The sequence below is a fragment of the Micrasema longulum genome, unplaced genomic scaffold (genome assembly GCF_059751315.1).
Source record: "Micrasema longulum isolate JH-2025_06_02 unplaced genomic scaffold, ASM5975131v1 h1tg000117l, whole genome shotgun sequence".
Classification (NCBI taxonomy): domain Eukaryota; kingdom Metazoa; phylum Arthropoda; class Insecta; order Trichoptera; family Brachycentridae; genus Micrasema; species Micrasema longulum.
Window position 1 is genome coordinate 888163 of NW_028277323.1, and position 21934 is coordinate 910096.

The following is a 21934-nucleotide window of genomic DNA, read 5'->3' on the forward strand; positions in this document are numbered from 1 at the left end:
GTTGCACGACCATAGATCATCAACCGATCTTATAACTTTTCACATTTTTTTTTTTAAATAAACATTTGCGTTCTTATGATATTATTATTTTTATTTTTATTTTTATTTTTATTTTTATTTTTATTTTTATTTTTATTTTATTTGGGAAATCAACAGTTCTCCATCCATATTTATAGTAAGCAAACAGATATAATGGATTAACTCGGAACTAATAACTGATTTCCACAAAGTATACAAAGTTAGTAAAGAAAATATATTACATATTAAATAAACACATATAAGTTTATTTATATAAAAATGATATTTTCATGTACTCGTAAATATTTTTCAATAATCAAAGAATTTTTATTTATACCCAAATATTTCATATTAAGGGCCATTTTCAACGAGTTGTAAATAACTTCCTACTAGAAAATGGGAATCAAGTTGAGGTAAAGTGGAATTCGAACCACGGACCTTTGAGCCGTGAGTCCGAGACTCTAGCCACGGGACCACAACCCGTTTCAAAATATATTGAAGTTGATTTGAAGTTCAAAAATATATGCACCTTGGCGGGATTATTGCTAAAAGCAATACCTTACAGCCAACTAAAAAACAGCAAGCTTTATTAAAAAAATACAAAAATATATAATATTTTAGTATTAAATGTTAACATAAGTCATGTCCAGGTTTTTCCATACATAAAAATGAGCATCAAAAGTAAAAAAAAATGTTAATACGTCATTAGAAAAAAAAGTTTCTACTCTACTATATGCTATGTTTTTTTTTAATTACACGAATTATTTTATTTGATTACAAGTCTTTAAAGTGGAATATCGAGTAGACGAAAGTGAGCATTTTCGACACCTACTTTTGTTCGCGTTCAACCGAGGAAATAATTGATTGATACTAGTCTTCTGTGGGAAAAGGGGAATAAAAGGAGAAGACAGGGGGAGAGTTTAAGGAAGAGAAAGGAAATGTATCTTCAGAGGTGATTTAATAATTTAAGTTGCTGTAGAAACATCTTTGATAGTGGATGAGAGATGATTCCAAAGTGGGGCCGAATGAACTGTACAGCATATTACAAACAAAATCATGAAAACATTAGGTTTCTTGCTTTGCATTGTCAAAGACTTCAATTTGCTGCAAGTGGTAAATATTTTGTATGTAGCACTAGTTCGTAGTCAGTAAAAATATAATTCCACTGTGTGGTCTCCTCAGTATAAATTACACATTAGGAACGTAGAGAGAATTCAAAGAAAGTATTTGAGATTCGTAAATTTTAAATTAAATATTCCCTTAGATAACAATAATTACACGTTTCTATTAGAGACTTTAAATTTAATATTATTAGAAGACCGCAGAAAAATAAATGACCTTTTTTGTTTTAAATTTTAAATTCAGAGCTCGATTGTTGTGAACCCCTTAATCTTACCGAATCGAGTTACTAGGAGTATTGAGTTGTTTGCAACTACATACGTAGGTACTTACTATGCACGACACTCCGATTCCCTTTTTACATTCCTTAAGCAACAGATTTACTTGTGTTATAGACATTTTTAATACAACAATTCGGTTGTCAGATGGCAGAAGGGACCATTTTTATTTTTGTCTATGTTTTAGTTTTCAAAAGTTTTAATTAATATTTCAGTAAATACACGCATTAAAAAAATATAAAAAACAGCGTCATTTAGAATGGTAATTTATTATTGAAACACTAAAACATTTTAGTTTGTGGATTAAAGTCTTGAAATTGAGACGTATTTCAGCTCTCCTGAACATTTTTGAAAATTACAGATGGTCCCGTCTGCCATCTGACTACCGAATTATTCATTTTAAAATGTTCTTACATGCATGATTTAAAGCTTCAATTCAAGGCGATATAAAACTTTTTTTTCATGAAATTTTTTCTCCGTTCTTGATGTGTATTATTATTGTCCTATACTCTAAATTACTTCTTTAATTATTTTTTTTAATATTTTAGTAACACTGTTATTTAATTTGTATTGTAATATTAATTTGTTGATTTCATTGTTTGTATATAAAAAGGAAAAAGGAAAGAGGAAAGAGAGGTTATCTACAATTTGCTTTTTTTTTTTTTTATTTAAAAAGGTACCAACTGTTTTTTTTTTTTTTTTTCGAATGCATATTTTTATACCTAACTATTGATGTTACATTATACTTATTTTATCTCTTTTACTACGCAGAGTTTTTACTTTTGATTTTGTATTGCAAAATGCTTTTTTGGTTTCTAAATGCCTTAACTCTTAAAAGACTGTGGAATACGAAACGGAATATTCTAAAGCTCAGACATTTAAAAAAAAACATGGAGATAAACAGTTTAATAATTAATTTTCACTAATTTAAAATAATTAACATATAATGTAGCCCTGTTATAGCAAAAAAAAAATTCGCCACTCATAATTCACGCGTGCGTCCCCCATCACTGTCAACAACCGACTTAATTTGCATCACATAACACCGGCTACGGTGGCTACAGGAACAGCGTGTCTCTCTTCCTTGTTATGTGTTCTATCTTCGTGCTCTCTCTAATACAGATGTATTGCTGTATTTGCGGACATCATTCTTCGAGTAGCACGGATAAATACATTTTTTAGTAAAATCCAGCAAAGTGATGCAAATTTTCAAATTTAACTTTCCAAATCCGGTGTGAAAATATCCATCCAAATAAAATCTTCATCATTTTAAAAAATAAGAGAGATATATTAAGACGTATATTGTATGTCGACTAGTGTGACATCACAGCGCCCCACAAGAGTAGAAAAAAAGGGTTTTTATTAATTTTCTAAATTATTACTATGTTTGTACTTACCTGTATTATTTTTGTAAATGCCCCCTGGGCGTATTGTAAAATTATTAATGTAATAAATATAAGCTTGTAAAGAAGGAGGAATTTAGGGTGGAAATTAAAATTGTACTTGAGAGTGTGAACTAAGAGGTAAGCCATGATTTGATTAACGTTGAAATTTTTCACACAGGTAGTACGCGTTTACCCGAATATTTCAATTTTGGGGCCAATTTTTTAAGTTTTTAAAAAACATGTTATGGTAAAATAGAAGTTAAAAGTGTTAAAATAAGTTGTAATAGAGCGGGTCTGAATTTTTGATCTCCTTATGGAGTACGCGATACTAGCCACGGTATTACTACTGGTTTTCATTTAATTTAATTGGATGAAACAATTTTGTTTTTTGCATGATTTTTAAAAGCGAATAAAATAATTTAACGTTATGATAAAAAAAAATACTGGAAGTGGATTTGTGTTTTTTTTTGTAATTTACTTATGTTTAATTAAAACTTATAAATGAAAAGTTCTTCCCTGTTTGTACATAGGTAATTTAAAAACTTGTTCCAGGAGCATAACGCAAGAGTTAAAATTGATTACAAAATTATGAGTTTTTTCTTTCTCAAAAGAGTTAAATCTTTTATAACGCTCTTAAAACTTTCCGAAACGTCAGATGACCGCGGTAACGTTAATTCGTACTTATGTTATCTGCGAAAGTTTCCCTTCGCTAGCAAACAGGCGTCGGGATGAAAGAACCGGAAATTAGAGCTGTTTGAGAGGAAAAAAGAAAAGTTAAGCGTCGCGACGCCAACCGGAGGAAAGTTTACAGCAGACGTCGCACTTTGCGTCTCCTTCGCGGGTCACTGGAGAGCGGTTGTAAACAAACGGGGGTGCGTTTTATGGTCAGTAATCCATACATTTTCGCTGAAATGACCACAATGGGGTTTGTTCTCGCCGTCGAAGATAAAATCAATGCATGACTATCATTACGATGACTCGAACAGTCTCTTTTATCAGGTTCTTAGCCAAGTTCTTGTATGTAGTAAATGAGGATGTTTAATGCTACTGAAAAATGGATATAAAAAATGTTTTCTTACACGCGGTAAAAATTAAAGCATTTAATTGTACAGCAAAGTTTCTCATAAATGTAGGGATAATAAAATAATAAAAATACGTTTTGATACAAACGAATTACTTTAAAACGTCACAGGTTCTGGTCAGTAGCTGTTTAGTTTAGCAAATCAATTGTGTGTTATGATAGATTTTCGGTTTCCGGGAAGCCATGTTTAGCGTGGTTTCAAACATATGGAGTTCTCTTTTTAAATTTCAACTCAACTCACCAGCGACAGCTCGAGACGTCACGGGCGGAGTAATTTCAAAATTCAAAAACTTTCAAAAATAAAACGATCCATGAAAAAATCAAATAAAAATTTGACTTAATTTGAAAGTCTGTTAACAGCTTACCCACCACATACCGCACATTGCATCTGAGGACATAAGTCTCCTTGGCGGTCCCCACATACACGGAAAAATTGCTCGTTGCCAAAGGAGAAAAGCTACCCGAAAGAACTCTGTGTAATTTGGTTATCCTAGTATCTTTGTGGTGAAAGAAGGTAATCCAGAAGTACATAATATGCACTTCATGAAATTGAGAAAAGAGGGAAGAGATTTTTTTTCTGGCTGGGGTTAAATTAATTGGACATGATCAATTCGCCGAAATCTATCTAGTCTAATAAAAATTTAAAAAAAATATCGAGCTATTGGGTAGGGGGTGAGTACTGTCACATTCTCCAGTTAAATTAATGGACCCTGAAGATTCTTTGGTGATATCAAAAGTCACATTCATATGAAATGCTTACAGTTGTTCCATCATCTGTACGGCATAACCTTTATCTAGAAGTTTCAAAGCGATTCTAGCACGATGTTTATTCAATTTCCAGCACCCTTTGAGATTTCTAGTATAGATACAGGTTACTAACATACATAGGCAGATTAACACCTTCAAAACTTACAAAAGACGATAGCTGTTTAATTGCCCATATGCGCAGAAAAACATATCTATAGTATGTGCAGATGACGTATTCAGCTAGAAAATTTCGTCATTAATGGGTAAATTCTGACATCGTAAAGCTTCTTAAAAATGATCGGTCTTATATGGTAGTCGGCGTTGGGCGCTGGTCGGGGTTGAACACATATCCCTTATTTATATATCGTTGTGTAAATAAATCACCGGATAACAGGAGTCAGCGATTTTGAAAAACAATATGTAACGAAGCACTGTTTTCTGTTCGGTCATGGACTACATTTTACGTATTTGCCAATAATTTATTGGAAAATATTTCTGGACCTTGGATGATAAAACATGGGAGTGCATTTTTGCCGTTTTGAAGTTAAAATTACAGAAATCATCACAATAAGCTGTTGCTTTTAAATGTAAAATAAAAATCTGACGTCCACATTGTTTTAATACAAAAATTATCAGTAGTCCTAGATACACAATTTTAATATGTTGTTTCATTATTTAAAAAAAGGGGTTAAAATTATCTAATTTGGTTTTAAAGTTATGATGTTTGGGAAATAGCACAATCACTAAATCTTGCTTTGTAAACATTTTGTTTTTTTTTTTATTTTAGAAGATAAACATGAACAGAAAATATAAAAGAAAAATAATGAAACCCACTAAACCGCGAAACCGGCTTGTCAGCAGGATTCTTATAAGAAAGAATACGTTAGAGAAATTATATAAATTGAAAAAGTAATATAAATATTATTTAAAACTAAAAGTATATGTATTTTTTACACAAAATTTAATCACCAAAATTTAAATAGATGACTGTTAACATAAAATTATAATCAATATAAAGCCTTATTATATATTAGCCATTTAATATTTTTTGTCTTAAGGGTTTTGTCAGTATTTTCTTTTAAGATCTGCTTAGGAATCTTATTGAAAATTTTAGTAATTGTATAATGTAGTGTTCTTTGGCCATACTTGTTTACCAACCTCGGTACCGACAAGCCTTTACGTTGTGCTAGCCTTGTATAAAAAATCTATATCTAGTCACAAATTTGAGCCATTGAATAGCATTTTCGGACAGGCACCCTTCCTTTTTAAAAAGTTCGGGTACCTCTTCCTAAATGTGACTTCCGTGGTTTTAAGGTACAAATGTATTCGGGGACCCCTGCGGATGATTATCAACGCTAATTTTGTAAACGACGGCCTCGTGATGTAGTGGTCAGCGCGTTGCCTACCATGCAAGAGGTCTCGGGTTCGATTCCTAACATGGTTGACCTGAAATATTTTTTTAAACCGGTGTTTTTACACTAGAATATTTCACAGTCCGTGGACCGGCACCTGAAGCGTAAGACTGATCATTTTACCCTCATGTTACAAAAATGATCAAGATACGCTGCGATTGGTGTATCAATGCAGTGTCCTATGCGCCATTAGGTGAAGAAGGGAAATTACGATAAAGATAAATTTGAAAAAAGGATATTAATCCATACTTTTTGTTTTGAAATAATTGAGATGAAAATTCGAATAACGTAATTTTTTCCACACTTTTTTTAATTAAGAAAATATGTGTATATTGATGTTAAAATATTTTTTAAATTTTATTTTATTTTAAGTTATTCCAGATGTTAAAATGTTTTTTTTATTTATAATTATTATTCGATACACATTTTTACTTGAAATTTTTATCAATTCTTAAAAATGTTTTTACTCATTGATCTGGGACCTCAAGAATGGTAGACAAATGCAACAACCACCTCACAATGAGGCGGACTTATCTTCACTTGATTTCCTTATTCATGGATTTTACCTGAAAGAAGCTATTTAGTCGAAAACACTAGACCACGGTTCAGGTTCTATTTCTCACACAGAATTTTATTCGTCATCCGCCTGGACACAGATTTTGGTAAATTTTAAGAATTGTAATATTTATTAATTTTTAATACAAAAAAGTCTATGCAAACATTATGTTATTTGTCGGTTTAATGTTCTATTTGCTGTAAACTGCGTAATATTATCAACAGCTGCGCTGAATGCGAATGATCGCTGACAATTGGAGAAGATACAAATGCATTGTAATATGCACAAATAGGTGCAGATATGGAATGACGATGAATAAACTAAAAGAATCATGACGCCATTAAAAGAAAAACAAAACAATGCTTCGAATTCGACGTGTTTGAACAAATTCTTAAACATCACATAGAGAAATCCAATTCAAACACAATAAAACTTTGTTCAAGCGTCATAAAAAGTATATAATATTATTTGTTTGTCGAAACACATTTATGACTTTATGTATCACGTGTAAACGAATAATATAATATAAACACTGTAATATTACAATGAAAAGTTTAAGGGACATCACATTAGGGTACAAAAATAGTCTCTGGGGTATATTCCTACCAAATCGATTTGATTTTATGACAAGATCTGCTTTGCGTGAGTTTGGGAGTTTAACTGGTTATGAGAAAATTGTAAGAAAACAGAGACAAAGTAAATATAAACTGTTTATTATAGAATGAATTTAAATGTTTTATTTATTCAGAAAACAATATAATAATGTGTTTATTTTACAGTATGATAAAAAAATCCAACGAGTTGTGTTCTCTAGAATATGCTAATATGACAACAATCGTAAGTTTTCAAGCAGTACAAAGAGTCAAAGTTAGCTAAATTTTAATTGATAAAATAATATGTCACTGTTATATAAGCTCCTGAAGTCTCTGCAACCTGTGAAGATCTATTCTGACGGGTTTCCGTGAATAGTTCTCGCCCTCTAAGCTAAGGTCTTTAAAGCGTCTGGCTTCTGCGTGGAAGGCGAGAGTTCTTGTTTTGCTAAATCTCCCCCTCCAAGCTCAGATCCGTAAAGTATAGAGCTATTAGGCAGGGGATGAGCTCTTCAACATCCTCAGGTTTAACCTGTTTCCTTATTTTCTTTTACTGAGTTAAAATCTCGTGTTTTGGATTAGTCTGATCAATAAACTGAATGATAAAATTTAACAACAACATTTTGAGTTGGTCCAAATTTTTTAGACAAGGACTGGATTCAACTCCCCGGGTAGCTGTTTACATTAACATATTACAACACAGATGAAGAACATTTTAAAGAAGGCAATATAGAAGTCTAGGCATCTGCAGGGCTTATGACCTGTCGTTGGCTGGTTTAAGTGGCCACTTTACACACTGTGTAACATTCGCCATTCTGCCCATATATAAACATCTATATTACTTCAACTTTTTAATATGTTGATGTTTGTGAAGTTAAAGAGCTGAAACCAAATTTCTTTAGAAATTTTTAAAACTTTTTAAAGCTTAAACTTTAACTTTAAAAATTTTTAAAACTGGACAAACTCAAAATATTGTTGATAAATTCACCTGGTCCATGAAGAAGTATAGAAATTGAAAAAAAAATATTTTCAGGCGTTGCCTAGTATGTAGGTGAAATAATTCAATTAGATGAATCTCACTCTCATAAATAAAGGTTTTAGCTCTTTAACTTCATAAACATCAACAGATGAAAGAATTGAAGTAATGTAGATGTTCACATATGGGCAGAATGGTGAATGTTACACAGTGTGTAAAGTGGCCACTTAAACCAGCCAATGACAGATAAAATTTTACATTAAAAATCATTAAATTAACTGTAAATGCGTGAAATACCTGTATACTGTACAGTTGAATTGAAGAATTTATAAAATGTACGTATTAATTTTATTTAGCGTATGGCAGGAAACAAAAAACCATGAAAATGAAAAAAATTAAATATTTGTGTACATTAGAGTGGGCCGATGATGTATGAATTTTTTTATTTTTTTAGACACCAAAGTGAAAGGGTACTAAAAATTTGCGTTTTGAATCACATTGAACGTAAAAGTTATTTAAAAAAATATTTCATACTTCTTTTGGCCCTTAACCGAGGTTTGAAGTTTATCAGTGTCTGAACATTTTGTAATTTATCTATATTGATGAAATTATTTTTTTGTTAGTAAAGATATAACTTAATCTCATTACAGATTCGAACACATTTTACAACTACCGAAATGCAAAAAGTTTACACTCCGTGTAACTGATTCTGTTGAGCGCCTGGCTAATATTGACGAAAACAATGGCTCATTAAAACACTGCTACCCATTTATCGCAAAACAAAGTGCAACTCACGCCCTTAGATGCTTATTTAATAAGGTTTAATGCACATTATAAAATTTAATTGGACTGATTTTCTTACCTAAATACGAAATGACAGCCGGTTTAGCGCAAAGAATCGACTTTTTCGAAAATTTCAAGCTGCGGTTGAGGGCCAAAAGTATTATCGAATATTTTTTTTTGAATTTTTTGCATTCCAAATAATCCAAAAGGCAACTTTTTAGGCCGATTTTTCATTTCAAAATTCGGAAAAAAATAGTATCGCCCACCCTAGTGTACATGTACGAATAAAGAACACAGACTTACATTTCAGTTATTTTTAAATACATATTAATATGGTAACAATTAAAATAAGTTTTTCTCTTGTTTTTTTTAAATTCTGAAAACATCTGAATTTATTTTGACCTTCTTTATGTTTGAAATGGATTTTTTTATGTGAAATTTTATAAGTATATTTTAATATCTGTGGTAATACTAGATGTAATAAATTATTATAAAAATGAATTAGGTGTTGACATAAGCTATGTTTATTTTAATCCAAATTAATAAATGAGCACCTAAATTTTTTGAAAAAGATAAAAGTTACAAGGTTGGTTAGGTTTGGTTCAGGTCATTCGAAAGAAAATTTTCTGCCCTACAAAATTTTGTGTTTGATTTTAAGTTTCATTTATTATTTTAATCAAAATGGAATGTGAAGTAGACAATTTCGGGTTCAATCGAGAGAATAAAGCTGCCAAAGCTTATCGCGATACTGCGCAGTGTACGGTGAAGATGCTTTGAATTATTAACTAATTTGTTGTGAAATAATGAAGGAGAATACATAAATAAATAAATAGATCAATAAACAAAAAAAAATACTAGTTTGATTTTATTTTTAGTTTGAAACAGATTTTAGTCTCAAATTGACCAATTTTCAACTCATAATTGAGGTTTATGGTCTGTGTCCAGCAGGACAATTTTCCTAAGAGTAATCGTTAAAGTTGTTTGCCATCACGTCCAAATAGTTTTATGTGGGAATTATGGATCAAGGTATTTAATGGTTTGGAAAATACTGGGGGGAAACTATTTCCTATCCCGCAGTAGTATAATATATAGTATTATTATTATTGATTTGTTTACACCATTTTCAATAGAGCGTTTGTCAGATATAAAAATAATTCGACAAAAAATTTGCGGTATACGTTTATACATGTATACAGTAAACACCTAAATGCAGCACTAAGCAACCGTCTTGTGTTCTATTCAACCTAAGTTCCGGAACCTAACTTGTAGTCAGTAAACGTGAAGCAGCGTAAAAAGGCGAGACATCCAACTTAGAATTCCCAGTAAACTGCCATAGACAGTTGGTCTTTTTTACTCTACTACGCGTTTTGCACGGCAAAGTTCACGCGACAAAGCTCATTTTTTGGAACATAATTTTAAAACATCGTTCTATGAAGCATCTTCATCATTGAATTTATATAAAAATTGTATTTAGTAGTAATATTGTAAACTCGTAAATATTTGTTTATCTGAATATAAAATATAAAAAATTAGACACCGTGTAGCATTTCATTCCACCTAATGTTTGTGATTTCCACATCACAATAGTTTACAGAAGTTACATAAGAAACGGTTCACAATTTATTTGGCATACTTGTATTTTTTTAGTAGCCCTTAAAGTGTTCTACCCCCTACATTTGTTACGACCCTGTATATCTTTAAGTCCTGTAAATGCCTAGACTTCCATATTTCCTTCTTGAAAATGTTCTCCCTTTCTGTTGCAACAAATTAAGAAAAAGTTTAATTTTCAAAATAGAATTGGGTATCTGGTTTCTACGTAAATACTCTATTACTGTTGGCAACTCATGATAATTTATAATTTATCGAGTTGTTATTAATCTCGGACAAGTTTAGATAAAGTATAAATGTTACTGGGGGGGAAGAACTCCATTTTGAAATTCGGTTCCACAAAACAACCTTCCAACTCGCTTATATCACTTTCACGGCGGCCATTTTATATTGGTTTGCCATTTGTCAAAGGCAAGATGTTGCCATGTTGGCGGGTAAATAACTACTTTATTTTTATTGGTTAGTTTTTAAAGTGATTCTTTTATAATTCATTTTATCAAAACTTTATGTAAAAAGAAATCGTAATAAAATGTTGTCAGATGATGCATTTATTAGCAGAATTTGACATCAGAAAAACTTTCTAAATTTCCTGTGGCGTTTAAGGCACTGCATCGTAAAAGTACTTAATAAAATTATTCCAACAATTACACAATCTAAAGTCTTACAAAAAAAAAAAAATATGTTAAAATTAAATACAATTATTTACCTATCAGCATCTAGTGGTACATAGGGTACCACATTTGTTGGTGCTTCAATCGTAGTGTATCTTGATCATTTGTTAAATAAACAGTCGTACGCTTCATTTACTAATCTATGAACCAGAAAATATTACAGGAAACTTTTGTGGAAGAGATGCTAGTCTAAGAAATTAGAGATGTACTCCATTTTCAGATTATAAAAAAATCATAAAAATATTTTTCTTGAAAAAAATCATAAAACCTTTTTTTTTTTAATATTAGATTTTTTTAATGTTTACCGTGATGAAAGTTTCTCTAAAGTTTTGCGGTCTCGCCCTAAAACACCATGTATATCTGTTTTCCCATTCTTTCGTCATCCATTCGTTCTACATGACTAAACCATCTCAGTGACCATTGCCTTATATTATCAATTATACCTGTCTCAGATTATAAACACTTAAGCCCATAACTCTGGCGTACAATAAAAGATAACAGTAGACAAAAAAATACAGTTTTGGAGTGACAAAAGCAATGTATCCATATGTACATATAAAAAAAGACAAAATAAAAGAATTTGAAATGAATAAGTCACTCAGATACCAACATAATATTAAAATTCCTAAATTCCACACAAGTCATGGTCAAACTAGCTTTGTCTTCAAAGGTGTAAAAAAAATAATCTTCCTAATGAACTATTAAAAATAATATAACTATTAAAAATAATATATCAATAAATTAACTTAAAGTTAATCTAAAGAAATTTTTTGAACTCGTGTAAAAACAACATTTAATTTTAATTAGTATGAATGTATTATTGTTTTATGTTCTTTCTATATATATCCTATATTTTTATCTTTTTTTCATGTACTCGTATTGAAAATTACATAAACTCTTATAAATAAACAACTAAAACAGCGTAAGTCACTCTCCAAGCACAAGAGTTAGTCTCTTTTTTGGAGAGTTACAGTGATAACATTTACTAAATGTGTAAAAGTAAATATGTTTAGAATTTTACAAAAACTTGTACTTTAATGAAATTTACGAATATTTTTTATTTTTTTTAAATATGTAAATTAAACACATAGTTAATAATTACAGTTAAGAAAATAAATGTTTAAAAATAATTCCAATTTCAAAAGGGATAAATTTAAAAAAAATCTATATTTTGTTTGGTTAATTGCGATATAAACGTTACTTGAAAAAAACTGATTTGTTTGTTTTAAGTACAAGTACATAATTTTTAATAAAATTGAAATATCTTCCCCAGACAAGTCTAGGGGAAAATTCCCATACCCACACATACACATACGTTGTGTAAGGGTGAGTGAGTGTAGGTGGTGTGTGTATGTGTGTGTGTGATCAGCCACGTGGCGCCATTGCCCATAAATCGCCTAGCTCCGGTGTTTTGACGATGTTTGTGCCGAAAGGTAAATAAAATGGCCGACATCGATTGCTCAGCCCCATAAGGGATGAGAAAAAGACTCCCAAAATAAATCTCAAAGGGAGAAAGCGAACATTTTCACGAACCCGCGAAAAAATTAGTTTTTTTTCACCGAGCTTATGACCTGTCATTGGCTTGCTTAAGCAACATACCATCTTGCATATGTTTTAACATTCATATTTCCTATATCCTTGCATCGGTTGATGTTTGTGAAGTTAAATAGCACAAACTTTAACAGATGTGTATGAGATTCATTTGACTGAATTATTTCATGCATATATCAATATTTCTTGTCAAAAAACAAATAAGGTGTCTTCACAATAATAATCTCTCTAGCACCTAAATCACCTAATCAATTTAAATACTGACTTTTAAAAAAATACAGGAGTTCAAATCTTACAAACAAATAATAAAGGGTTAAAAGTAAATAATTTGGAAATATTTCACATTAGGAAAGTTTAAAAAAATAATGTTCCTTTGATCAATAATCAAACAACCTTTCAATATAGCCCGTTTTACGATGTCCTATTGTAATGGTCACCCTAAACCTATTCAACTGAAGCTCCTCCTACCATTCCTTCTCCTTTTTTTCAACTATTTCTCAAACAACATAAAATATTTTCATAATCTAATCAGTGCATGTTTGTCCTAATCAGTACATGTTTGTCCTAATCAGTGCACGTGCTTATTAAAATGCATATCGTGTTGGTTTTATATTTTTGTGTAACAACTATGGTGAAGGTGTAAAGTGGGTTTTGCATGTTGGTTTAATTGTTCTCCTAACAAAGAGACGGATACGTCTCGAAACCGGGAGACATAGAAAAGTCAGCAAGTGTTTATTTACAAATATTTAATAGCATTTAGTATTTCATAAATAAATTAAAAAATATTTTCAAGCGTTTATTGTGAAATAATTGCCTAGTGCATAGTTCGGTTAAATAATTATATCAGATGAATCTCACCCACATCAATGAAAGTTTTAGATCATTAACTTTACAAAAATCAACAGATGAAAGAATTGAAGAAATGTCGATGTTCAAACACAGAAAGAATGGCGAATGTTACACGCCATTATGCAGTGGCCATGTAAACTAGCCAATGACTGATCATAAGCTCTGTAAATGATTTGTTTTAAAAATTTTATTAGCTTTATTTTTTTCCTTTAAATTTTGGGAGCATTTTTAACAAGTTGTAAATAACTCTAGCGGGGTGCGAACGAACGCTGATCCGTGAGTCCGCGACATGCTAGCCCCGGGACCACATCCCGGTTTATGAACAATGCTTAAATTTTCTCCTTCTAACTGTTTTAACTATTGTATGAGGGTCTGATGGGATAGTCGGCTGTAGCCTTACTTCTCCTTAGAAACTTCTCCGCATTTGCTTATTGAAAAGGAAACGACAGAAAACTCATTCAGGAGAATCCAGACCATTGACAGATACTTGCCTTACGTTCCACTTAGACGATGTTCGACATTTTACATCTTTCATTTGTTTATTTATTTATTTATTATATATACGGCCTAAGCCAATTACAACAGTTACATGAAGAAACATAAATGCAAGAAACTGAACAAAAAGAACATAAAACTATTCAGCAAAGACAAACAAGGGCAAAACAATAATTAGATACAATATATTCATAAAAACGAAAGACCCAAGACTTCGAGCTAATCCATACCAATCCAACTTCATCCCACACAGAGATCTACGAAAAGCCAGAAGATCTATCCCAAAGAATTCAAAGTCGTGTGATGAATTGACTAATCTACACATTCTGGACATTGGGGCATAAAAACCAAAGTTGCTCTTAGAAGATTTTATAAATAGCAGATTTTGAGTTCTGGTGACACGGTTGGAAACATGAAAAGAAATTGATTGCAACAGAGATGGGACATCACTTATAGCATGAAAATGCATATAAGGTCCATCACAGTTCTACGTCTCTCCAATGAAGACAGATTAAGAGATTGCTCTAATTTAAAATAGGAATTATTACCCCTTTGTAATCCGAGCAACCATGCCACTTTTCTTAGAAAACGGTGTTGTACAGACTCGATATGGTCAATATGAGTCCCGTAGAATGGAGACCAAATAGGAGAAGCGTATTCTAGATGGGGTCGAACTAGTGAGCAATAAAGAGTTTCGATGGTATTAATATTTTTGAAGTCCGCCGTCACTCTATTAATAAAACCGAGAAGTTTGAGAGATTTGTTTACAATATTATCAATGTGTTCACGATAGGAGAGTTTACAACAATTGCCTCTTCTATTTTTACCATGATTCTAGACTTTCATCTTCCCCGCTCTAAAATGTTCTCCATATATTATAATAGAAAATATAACTTCTTTTCAATTTTAAATAAATAAGGGTCTATAAAATACTGTAGAATAAATAATTTTTTTTTCTTTTGTAATTTTTAATTCTCGCGAAAACAGTCCATCGCAATAGCTGCGGCCCTAAAACGTCACGATTCGGTTAAATTTTGAACATTGTTTTTGACCTTTAAATTTTAATAGTTTAACATCGTCACGAATTTTAACGTCACAATTATCAAGGCCAAACATGTCGCGTTTTTAAGAGACATAATTTTTAGTACTTCATTTTTTAAGGTTATGTATGAAAACATTTCTACACATTTTCATACTCATTCTGAAAATTCTTTTTTTTTTTATAAATCCATTTTACATATTTTGATCGGTATTCGAAGTATATTTCACTATTTTTTGTACATAATTTTAAATCATTTTATTTGATTACTTTTTGACTTTTGCAATTAAAATTCCACTTTAGGATGGGTTGAAAAGAAGCAATTGCTATATTGAATCAAACGATGAGTAAACAGTATTTAGTATGGGGGATAAAAAATCATTTTTTGTTAGTCTCGAAAAACGCGTCAAGAATTCACCTTAGTGCGCGTCACTGGCTACCAATAACAGTTTCATACTCTCTTTATAGTCTCCCTTGTGAGATTTCTGTCGTCACAGGGAAAAAGTTTTAGATTTATTGATAACGCCCCCTCAAATAATGACGAGTCTGAAATTCCTAAAAGTTATTTTTCTATTGTAAGCTGTCGACGCAATGTCAAAAATATTACCTCGTTATTATATACGCGTTCATTTCATGAGAAATTGTTGGTAATTTTTACGTAAAAGCATTTCAAAATGAATATTTTTTTATGTTTAAGCACGTTAACACTGGGGCTAAACCTACTTATTTATTTAAAATATTTTTTTACAGCAATAATATGTGATTAAAGCAGGGTTAATTTATAATACTTAAATCGTGGAGCGCATAAAATTATATGCTATTTAAGAGCTAGGCAACACAGACCATTTGTTCTTCCAGAATGCAAGAAAAATTTACCCTTAATGATTTCTATGGGGAGGATGATTGAAGCAGCCTAACGAGAGAGGTGGATCTTTTCCATGCTGGGATTACCAGTTTTAGACTCTTCTCTCTAACTATGTATCATAGTGTGTACTACTGACTGAGAACAATAAACGCACTGCTACTGGCAAAATCATCTGATTTCCTAATTTTGCGTTCGTTTTACCAATAGGCCCTTTTTTATTACCTTAAGGCCATAGCAATATGCCCACCCTTACATGTATATAAAATATAGTGTTAAAAATTGTTATATTCGCGGATTGATTATAAAGAAATATTTTTTATTTTTGTACAACTACCCTTCTGAACTTTTGTTGCGTAGAAGAAGGATAGAAGTGGAATGCGGATTCTGAAATAAAGACCTGTATTGAAATTGCAAGATCAACTTTCTATGAAATTCAGAAACTCCTGTGCAACCGAAATCTGAGACTAAGCACAAGTTGGAGAGCAATAATAGATTTTGTATTGTCAGTTTTGCTGTATGGAGTGGAAGGTTGGACCCTTAAAGTTTCGGTTGTGCAGAAGAATGCTTCGAATCTCGTGGACTGATCGTGTGTCCAATAAAGTGGTTTTAAGCTTTATGAACAAAGAGAGGTAGTTACTGACCACTGTCAAAAGAAGAAAGGCCTCATATTTTGGTCACATATTCCGCAATGAGAAGTATGCCCTTTTCCAACTTATTATGAGGGAAAGATAGAGGACATGCAGAGTATGAGAATATCAGATATCTCAGACAGTGGTTCTGTGTGCCGGATGTAGCAGCGCTGATAAGACTGGCCCAGGATCGTGATGAATTCAGAACGACGGCCGCCAACCTCTGGTAAGAGCGGCAAAAGAAGACGAAGACTATATTAAAGGTGTAAAGTAGGATTGGCGTATTAGTATAATTAATTGTAATTAATGTAATTAGCGTCCTGACCAAAATACGGGTACGTCTCGAAACCAGTAGACATAAAAAAGTCGGTAAGGGGTTATATTGAATCGGGCTATGGTCTTGTGGCTAGTGTCTCGGACTCACGGACCAAAGGTCTGTGGTTCGAATCCTACTCTACCCCAACTTGATTCCCATTTTCTAATAGTGAGTTATTTACAACTCGTTGTATATTTCTTTTTATCAAAAAAAATGCAATTATTCGCTAACATTTCATCATCATCATTCCTTTTCCGCAGCTAATGTGCATAGGGACCTGCATCGAACCTGAGACCTCTTTCATAGTAGGCAAAGTCTCTGACCATTAAACCAGGAGGGCGACGCTAACATTTACATAAATAATAATTGAATTGCATAGAAAACATGTTTAAGCAATCTTGGTGAATAAAACATAATAATTTAAGATATGTTCGCAGAATATTAAACAAGTGCCATTTTGTAAAACCAAGTTTATATTACCACGCACTATGGAAATACACGGTGATCCCAAACCGATGTGACGTCACATTCAAGGCTGAAAAAATTCATAAGTAAATTTGTAGAATATAAATCACTTACCGACTATTCTATGACTACCGGTTTCGAGACGTACCCATCTCTTTATTTATTTTTAACTTTAATTACAAAAATAGGTGCACTTTGGCGGATTTATTACGATCTTTAATTTTTACATCAGTGCTCACGTGGCATACTATAGTAGGTAGTAAAAGATTTTTTCTATGAAAAATATATTTATCATAAAAAAAACCTTGATTCAAAGATAAAAAACAAAATATAAAGTTAATACATAGAGAAACAATATAAATTAACAAAACCTGCAGCGCAATCACAAATGATTATCGACGTGCTTAAAAACATGCTAAGCATTTAAGCGATCACAATGAACAATAATGAACATGCTTAAGTTATCGCGGTCATAAGTCAACGCGTATGTAATCTTTAAGTCAACGCTCGCGTTGGTTTCTTTTTTTGTTTTCCTCGTAAATAAATACAGTTCATTGCCGAAAAGTCGGCTTTTATAATAAAAAATTATACAATATTACATTTGTGAGGAGTATCTAATACAAAAAAGTGAACATTAAATTACAAACAATTACTATGGTGACTGATATTATTGATATTTGGCTTGCCGATCGCTGCGCCGGCCAAATGTAATAAATAGCATTATAAATTGTGAACAAACAAATAAAACTTTATAAAACTAAATTATTGTACTTTACTTACAGTTTTGGAATGTTTTCCACATTTACATCGGTGAAATTCAAAAATGTGATTGCGCAGCAGGATTATGCGTCGCAAAACGTAAATATTTTGATATTCAATATTAACAATATTTTGAGTTTGTCCAATTTTTCGTAGACAAGGACTGAATTTAACTCCCTGGGCAGCTGTGAATATTAACATATAACAACAGAGATGAAGAACATTTTATAGAAGGTAATATAGTAGTCTAGGCATCTACAGGGCTTATGACCTGTCATTGGCCAACATCTATATTGAACATATATAGCAATATAGATGTTCAAATATGGGCAGAATGGTGAATGTTACATGGTGTGTAAAGTTGCCACTCAACCAGCCAATAACAGGTCATGAGCCCTGTAGATGCCTAGACTACTATATAACCTTCTCTAAAATGTTCTTCATCTCTCTTTTAATATGTTAATTTAATATAACTTGTTGCCAAGCATCAGGTTGAAGTGTGACAATATAAAAAAATATATAATAACCCTGATCTCGTGGATGTTCCATTGTGATTACGACCACGATAAACAACCATGGTGAGAAAACGTTATGACGTCGCTTATCAGCACGTCGATTGAGCTACTGGATTACTATAGTAGTCCGTGCGAGTACTCTAGTGTTAATATATAGCATATAGGATACATTATAAAGTTACGAAACGAAGGCTGACATGGGAGTTTGATGAATTTTCATCAAGCCAATATATTTTGAAGTAACTTCTGGAACAGTCTAGTGTAGTTAAAGACGTGGTAGAATTGGACCTGATGCCTTGACGTACGACATCCACAAAAAAGAGTGAAAATTCCAGGGAAATTCATTAAGTATTCATTTCATGGAATATGGAGGTTTATCTCGGGAAACGTGCTGATGGAACTAGGAGAAAATATCTCGTGGCTGAAAAATAATCTGCTTCTTTTGCAAATAAAACAAGTGAATTAATAACTAGGGATCTATCATGAGTGACATATTATTTTAAAGGTGAGTTTTTTTAAACCTTGAAATCAGAGGTGTTAAATGCACGCTTATGAAATAAAAAATTTCTTGACTGATGCTGACATGTAGGTTTCTGAGTAAAGTAATTTTTTAAAGTAATGATTGTTTACTCAGAGTCTCTTGAAAGAATTTTTTTTTTTTTATAAATTAACTTTAAGATGTCTCTAGAGATCTAATAAATTATAACAAAACTCTTAACCCCAAAATTATCCAAATGAGGAAGTTAAGCGGTTTGTGTATTTATTATTATTTGTTAATAGACATTTAAAATGAGAAAATTTTTATTTTATTATTTTTATGTACCGTTTTGTAGGCGTTATGATTTTTTAAAGTTTTGTATTTCTGAAATTATTCCGCGTGCGACGTCTCAAGTTATTTTTCCTTTCTTCTCGGTCAGTTCTGCCAATTAGTCTGTTGACTTACCGAAAACCAGAAATCTTTCTTATCATTGGTTTATTTATATGACCTAGAGACGTTGTTCAAAGTAGTTCGTTTTTATTATTTTTTTCATACTTTTTCAATAAACCTTTCCGTACAATTTAATGCTCTAATTTTCACCGCGCTTAAGAAAACATTTTTGTATCTGATTTTCCGTAGGTCTGAACTTCCCCATTGCACGATCGTAGAACATACATCGATCTAATGACTTTTTAAATTTATTGAAGTTGATTTCTTTCTATGTACCGCCTAGGTTGAGCAAAACATCTACTGCATTTTATTGTTAAAATTCTCGAACGGCAGAGCAATGTAATTCACAAATTTACATAATACAAAATACTGGCAATGAATATGAATCATGTTTGGATAAATTTCATTTATCACACTTCCAAAAACAAAGTTACTAATATATTCTTGGCAAAAAGAAGAAATCAACTTCAACAGATCGTGTTAAAAAAGTTATTTCACTGGCGACCGTTATGTATTTAACCGCTAAAAGTATAAATTATGTAGGTTTAAAGGTATTAAAATCTCATATTGTATTATTGTTTCATAAACACTCTTTAAATATGTATTGTAAATGGCAAAAAATGACGTAATAATGTAATAATCTGAATCACCGTTATGAAATAAAAAAGTTAAGGTATACTTTTATATATACTCTACTTTTAGATTTGGAGATGGAAATCGACCGTGCACTGCTAAGGGACCAGAATATAAAACAAAGGCAAGGAATATTATCATTCAAAGATTTTAAAGATGTAAGCATTATTTATCTGCCAAATCGTTTTGCATATGATAGTAAAAAATCTTTCAATAAAGAAATCAAAATCTGGAGGAAGCATATTAGCATAGAAGAAATGTAAAAATATGTTTGTCATGTAAACCTGGCTACCGTACTCTTCACAAGCTCCTGGCTATCGCACTCGTCACACATCAAACTGTTTATTCCATGTACAATCTGTTCGTACAAACTATGCCAAGAACACTCCACTTGTACGCTTCGCTTGAGAGTATAAAATAAATTAATGATTTTCTCCATTTTGAGATCATAAAAAAATGTTTTTGTTTTTATTAATGATTTTTTGGAAATAATTTTTTAAAGCTTACTATGAGGAATGTTACTCTGAAATTTCGCCGTCAGACCCTGAAAAATCATGTATATTATATTTTGTATGAACTCACAACATTTTTTAGACCTTTTTACCTCTGTTGCAAGGGAACTTTCTCAAATCAAAACGTAGCATCGCGTCCGAACAATTAAATCCTTCACAGGTTAACCCGAAAAAAAAAACTCATATAGGTTTGATCGCGTTCACGAATCCGTAGACATATTAAGTTTATTTTAACTTTAAATAAAACAACGGTTGAATGTTTAAAACACAAAAAAAATATATTAAGACTTACCTCATCGGTTTGAACAACGCCATAATTCCATTCGGATAAACGATGACCAGCTTAAGTTGGGTACCTCCTTCTTTTTGTTCTGAAAATTAATAAAATTATGACTTTAGTATGACAAGAAATATCCAAATAAAATTATTTATTACATTTTAATTAGCAATTAAGTTAACACTCAGTGTAATAATTCGCTAGAGAAGCTCTTAAACTCTATTGCATAAAAAAAGGCATTCCATATTTTTGGTTTGGTTTTAATTTGGTTTTTAGTTTAACTACAAACGTGTAACTGGCGGTTTTAGTTTTAGCTTGCAATTCTCAATCTGAGTACCTTCGGCCCATTGTATTTCTGTAAACTTTAAAAAATCATAGAACAGTTTTTGTCTGTATGGGCGACTCTATTAGCCAGTAGCGTATTATTATTATTAAGAGTTAACACAGTGTGTAAAAATATAAAACAAAATATCGAAATACGCACTCTCTAAAAAAATACAAAGGTAGCTTATTTATTTATTATCATATTATCTATATAAAATCACACATCTACACAAAGTTGCTTTGACTATCTATGTACTGTTCACACAATATGTACTGTTGTAAAAAAACATTCTTCATATACAAATTACAACAAACATCAATGTTTTGAGTATGTCCAAATGTTTGCAGACAGGGTGGATTTCCTAGGAAGTTATTTAGGTCTAAATTTATTGCAACAAAGAGGAAAAACATTTTTGAGAAGGAAATATGGAAGTCTAGGCATTTACAGGACTTATGACCTGTCATTGTTACTCCCTAGGGAGTAAATCCAGTCTGTCTGCAAACATTTTGACATACTCAAAACATTGTTGAATTTACTAACTGGTAAAAGAAG

At 31.6% G+C, this 21934-nt stretch overlaps 1 protein-coding gene across 1 annotated transcript in view; it reads right to left on the reverse strand.

Moving 5' to 3' along the window:
* Window positions 1–21934, reverse strand: part of LOC148284474 (extracellular serine/threonine protein CG31145-like) — a 77836-nt gene that overhangs the window by 43219 nt on the left and 12683 nt on the right. The window contains exon 3 of the mRNA XM_088239620.1: window positions 21073–21151. Within this exon, the coding sequence (XP_088095746.1) occupies window positions 21073–21151 (79 nt within the window). The remainder of the gene's footprint in view (window positions 1–21072; window positions 21152–21934) is intronic.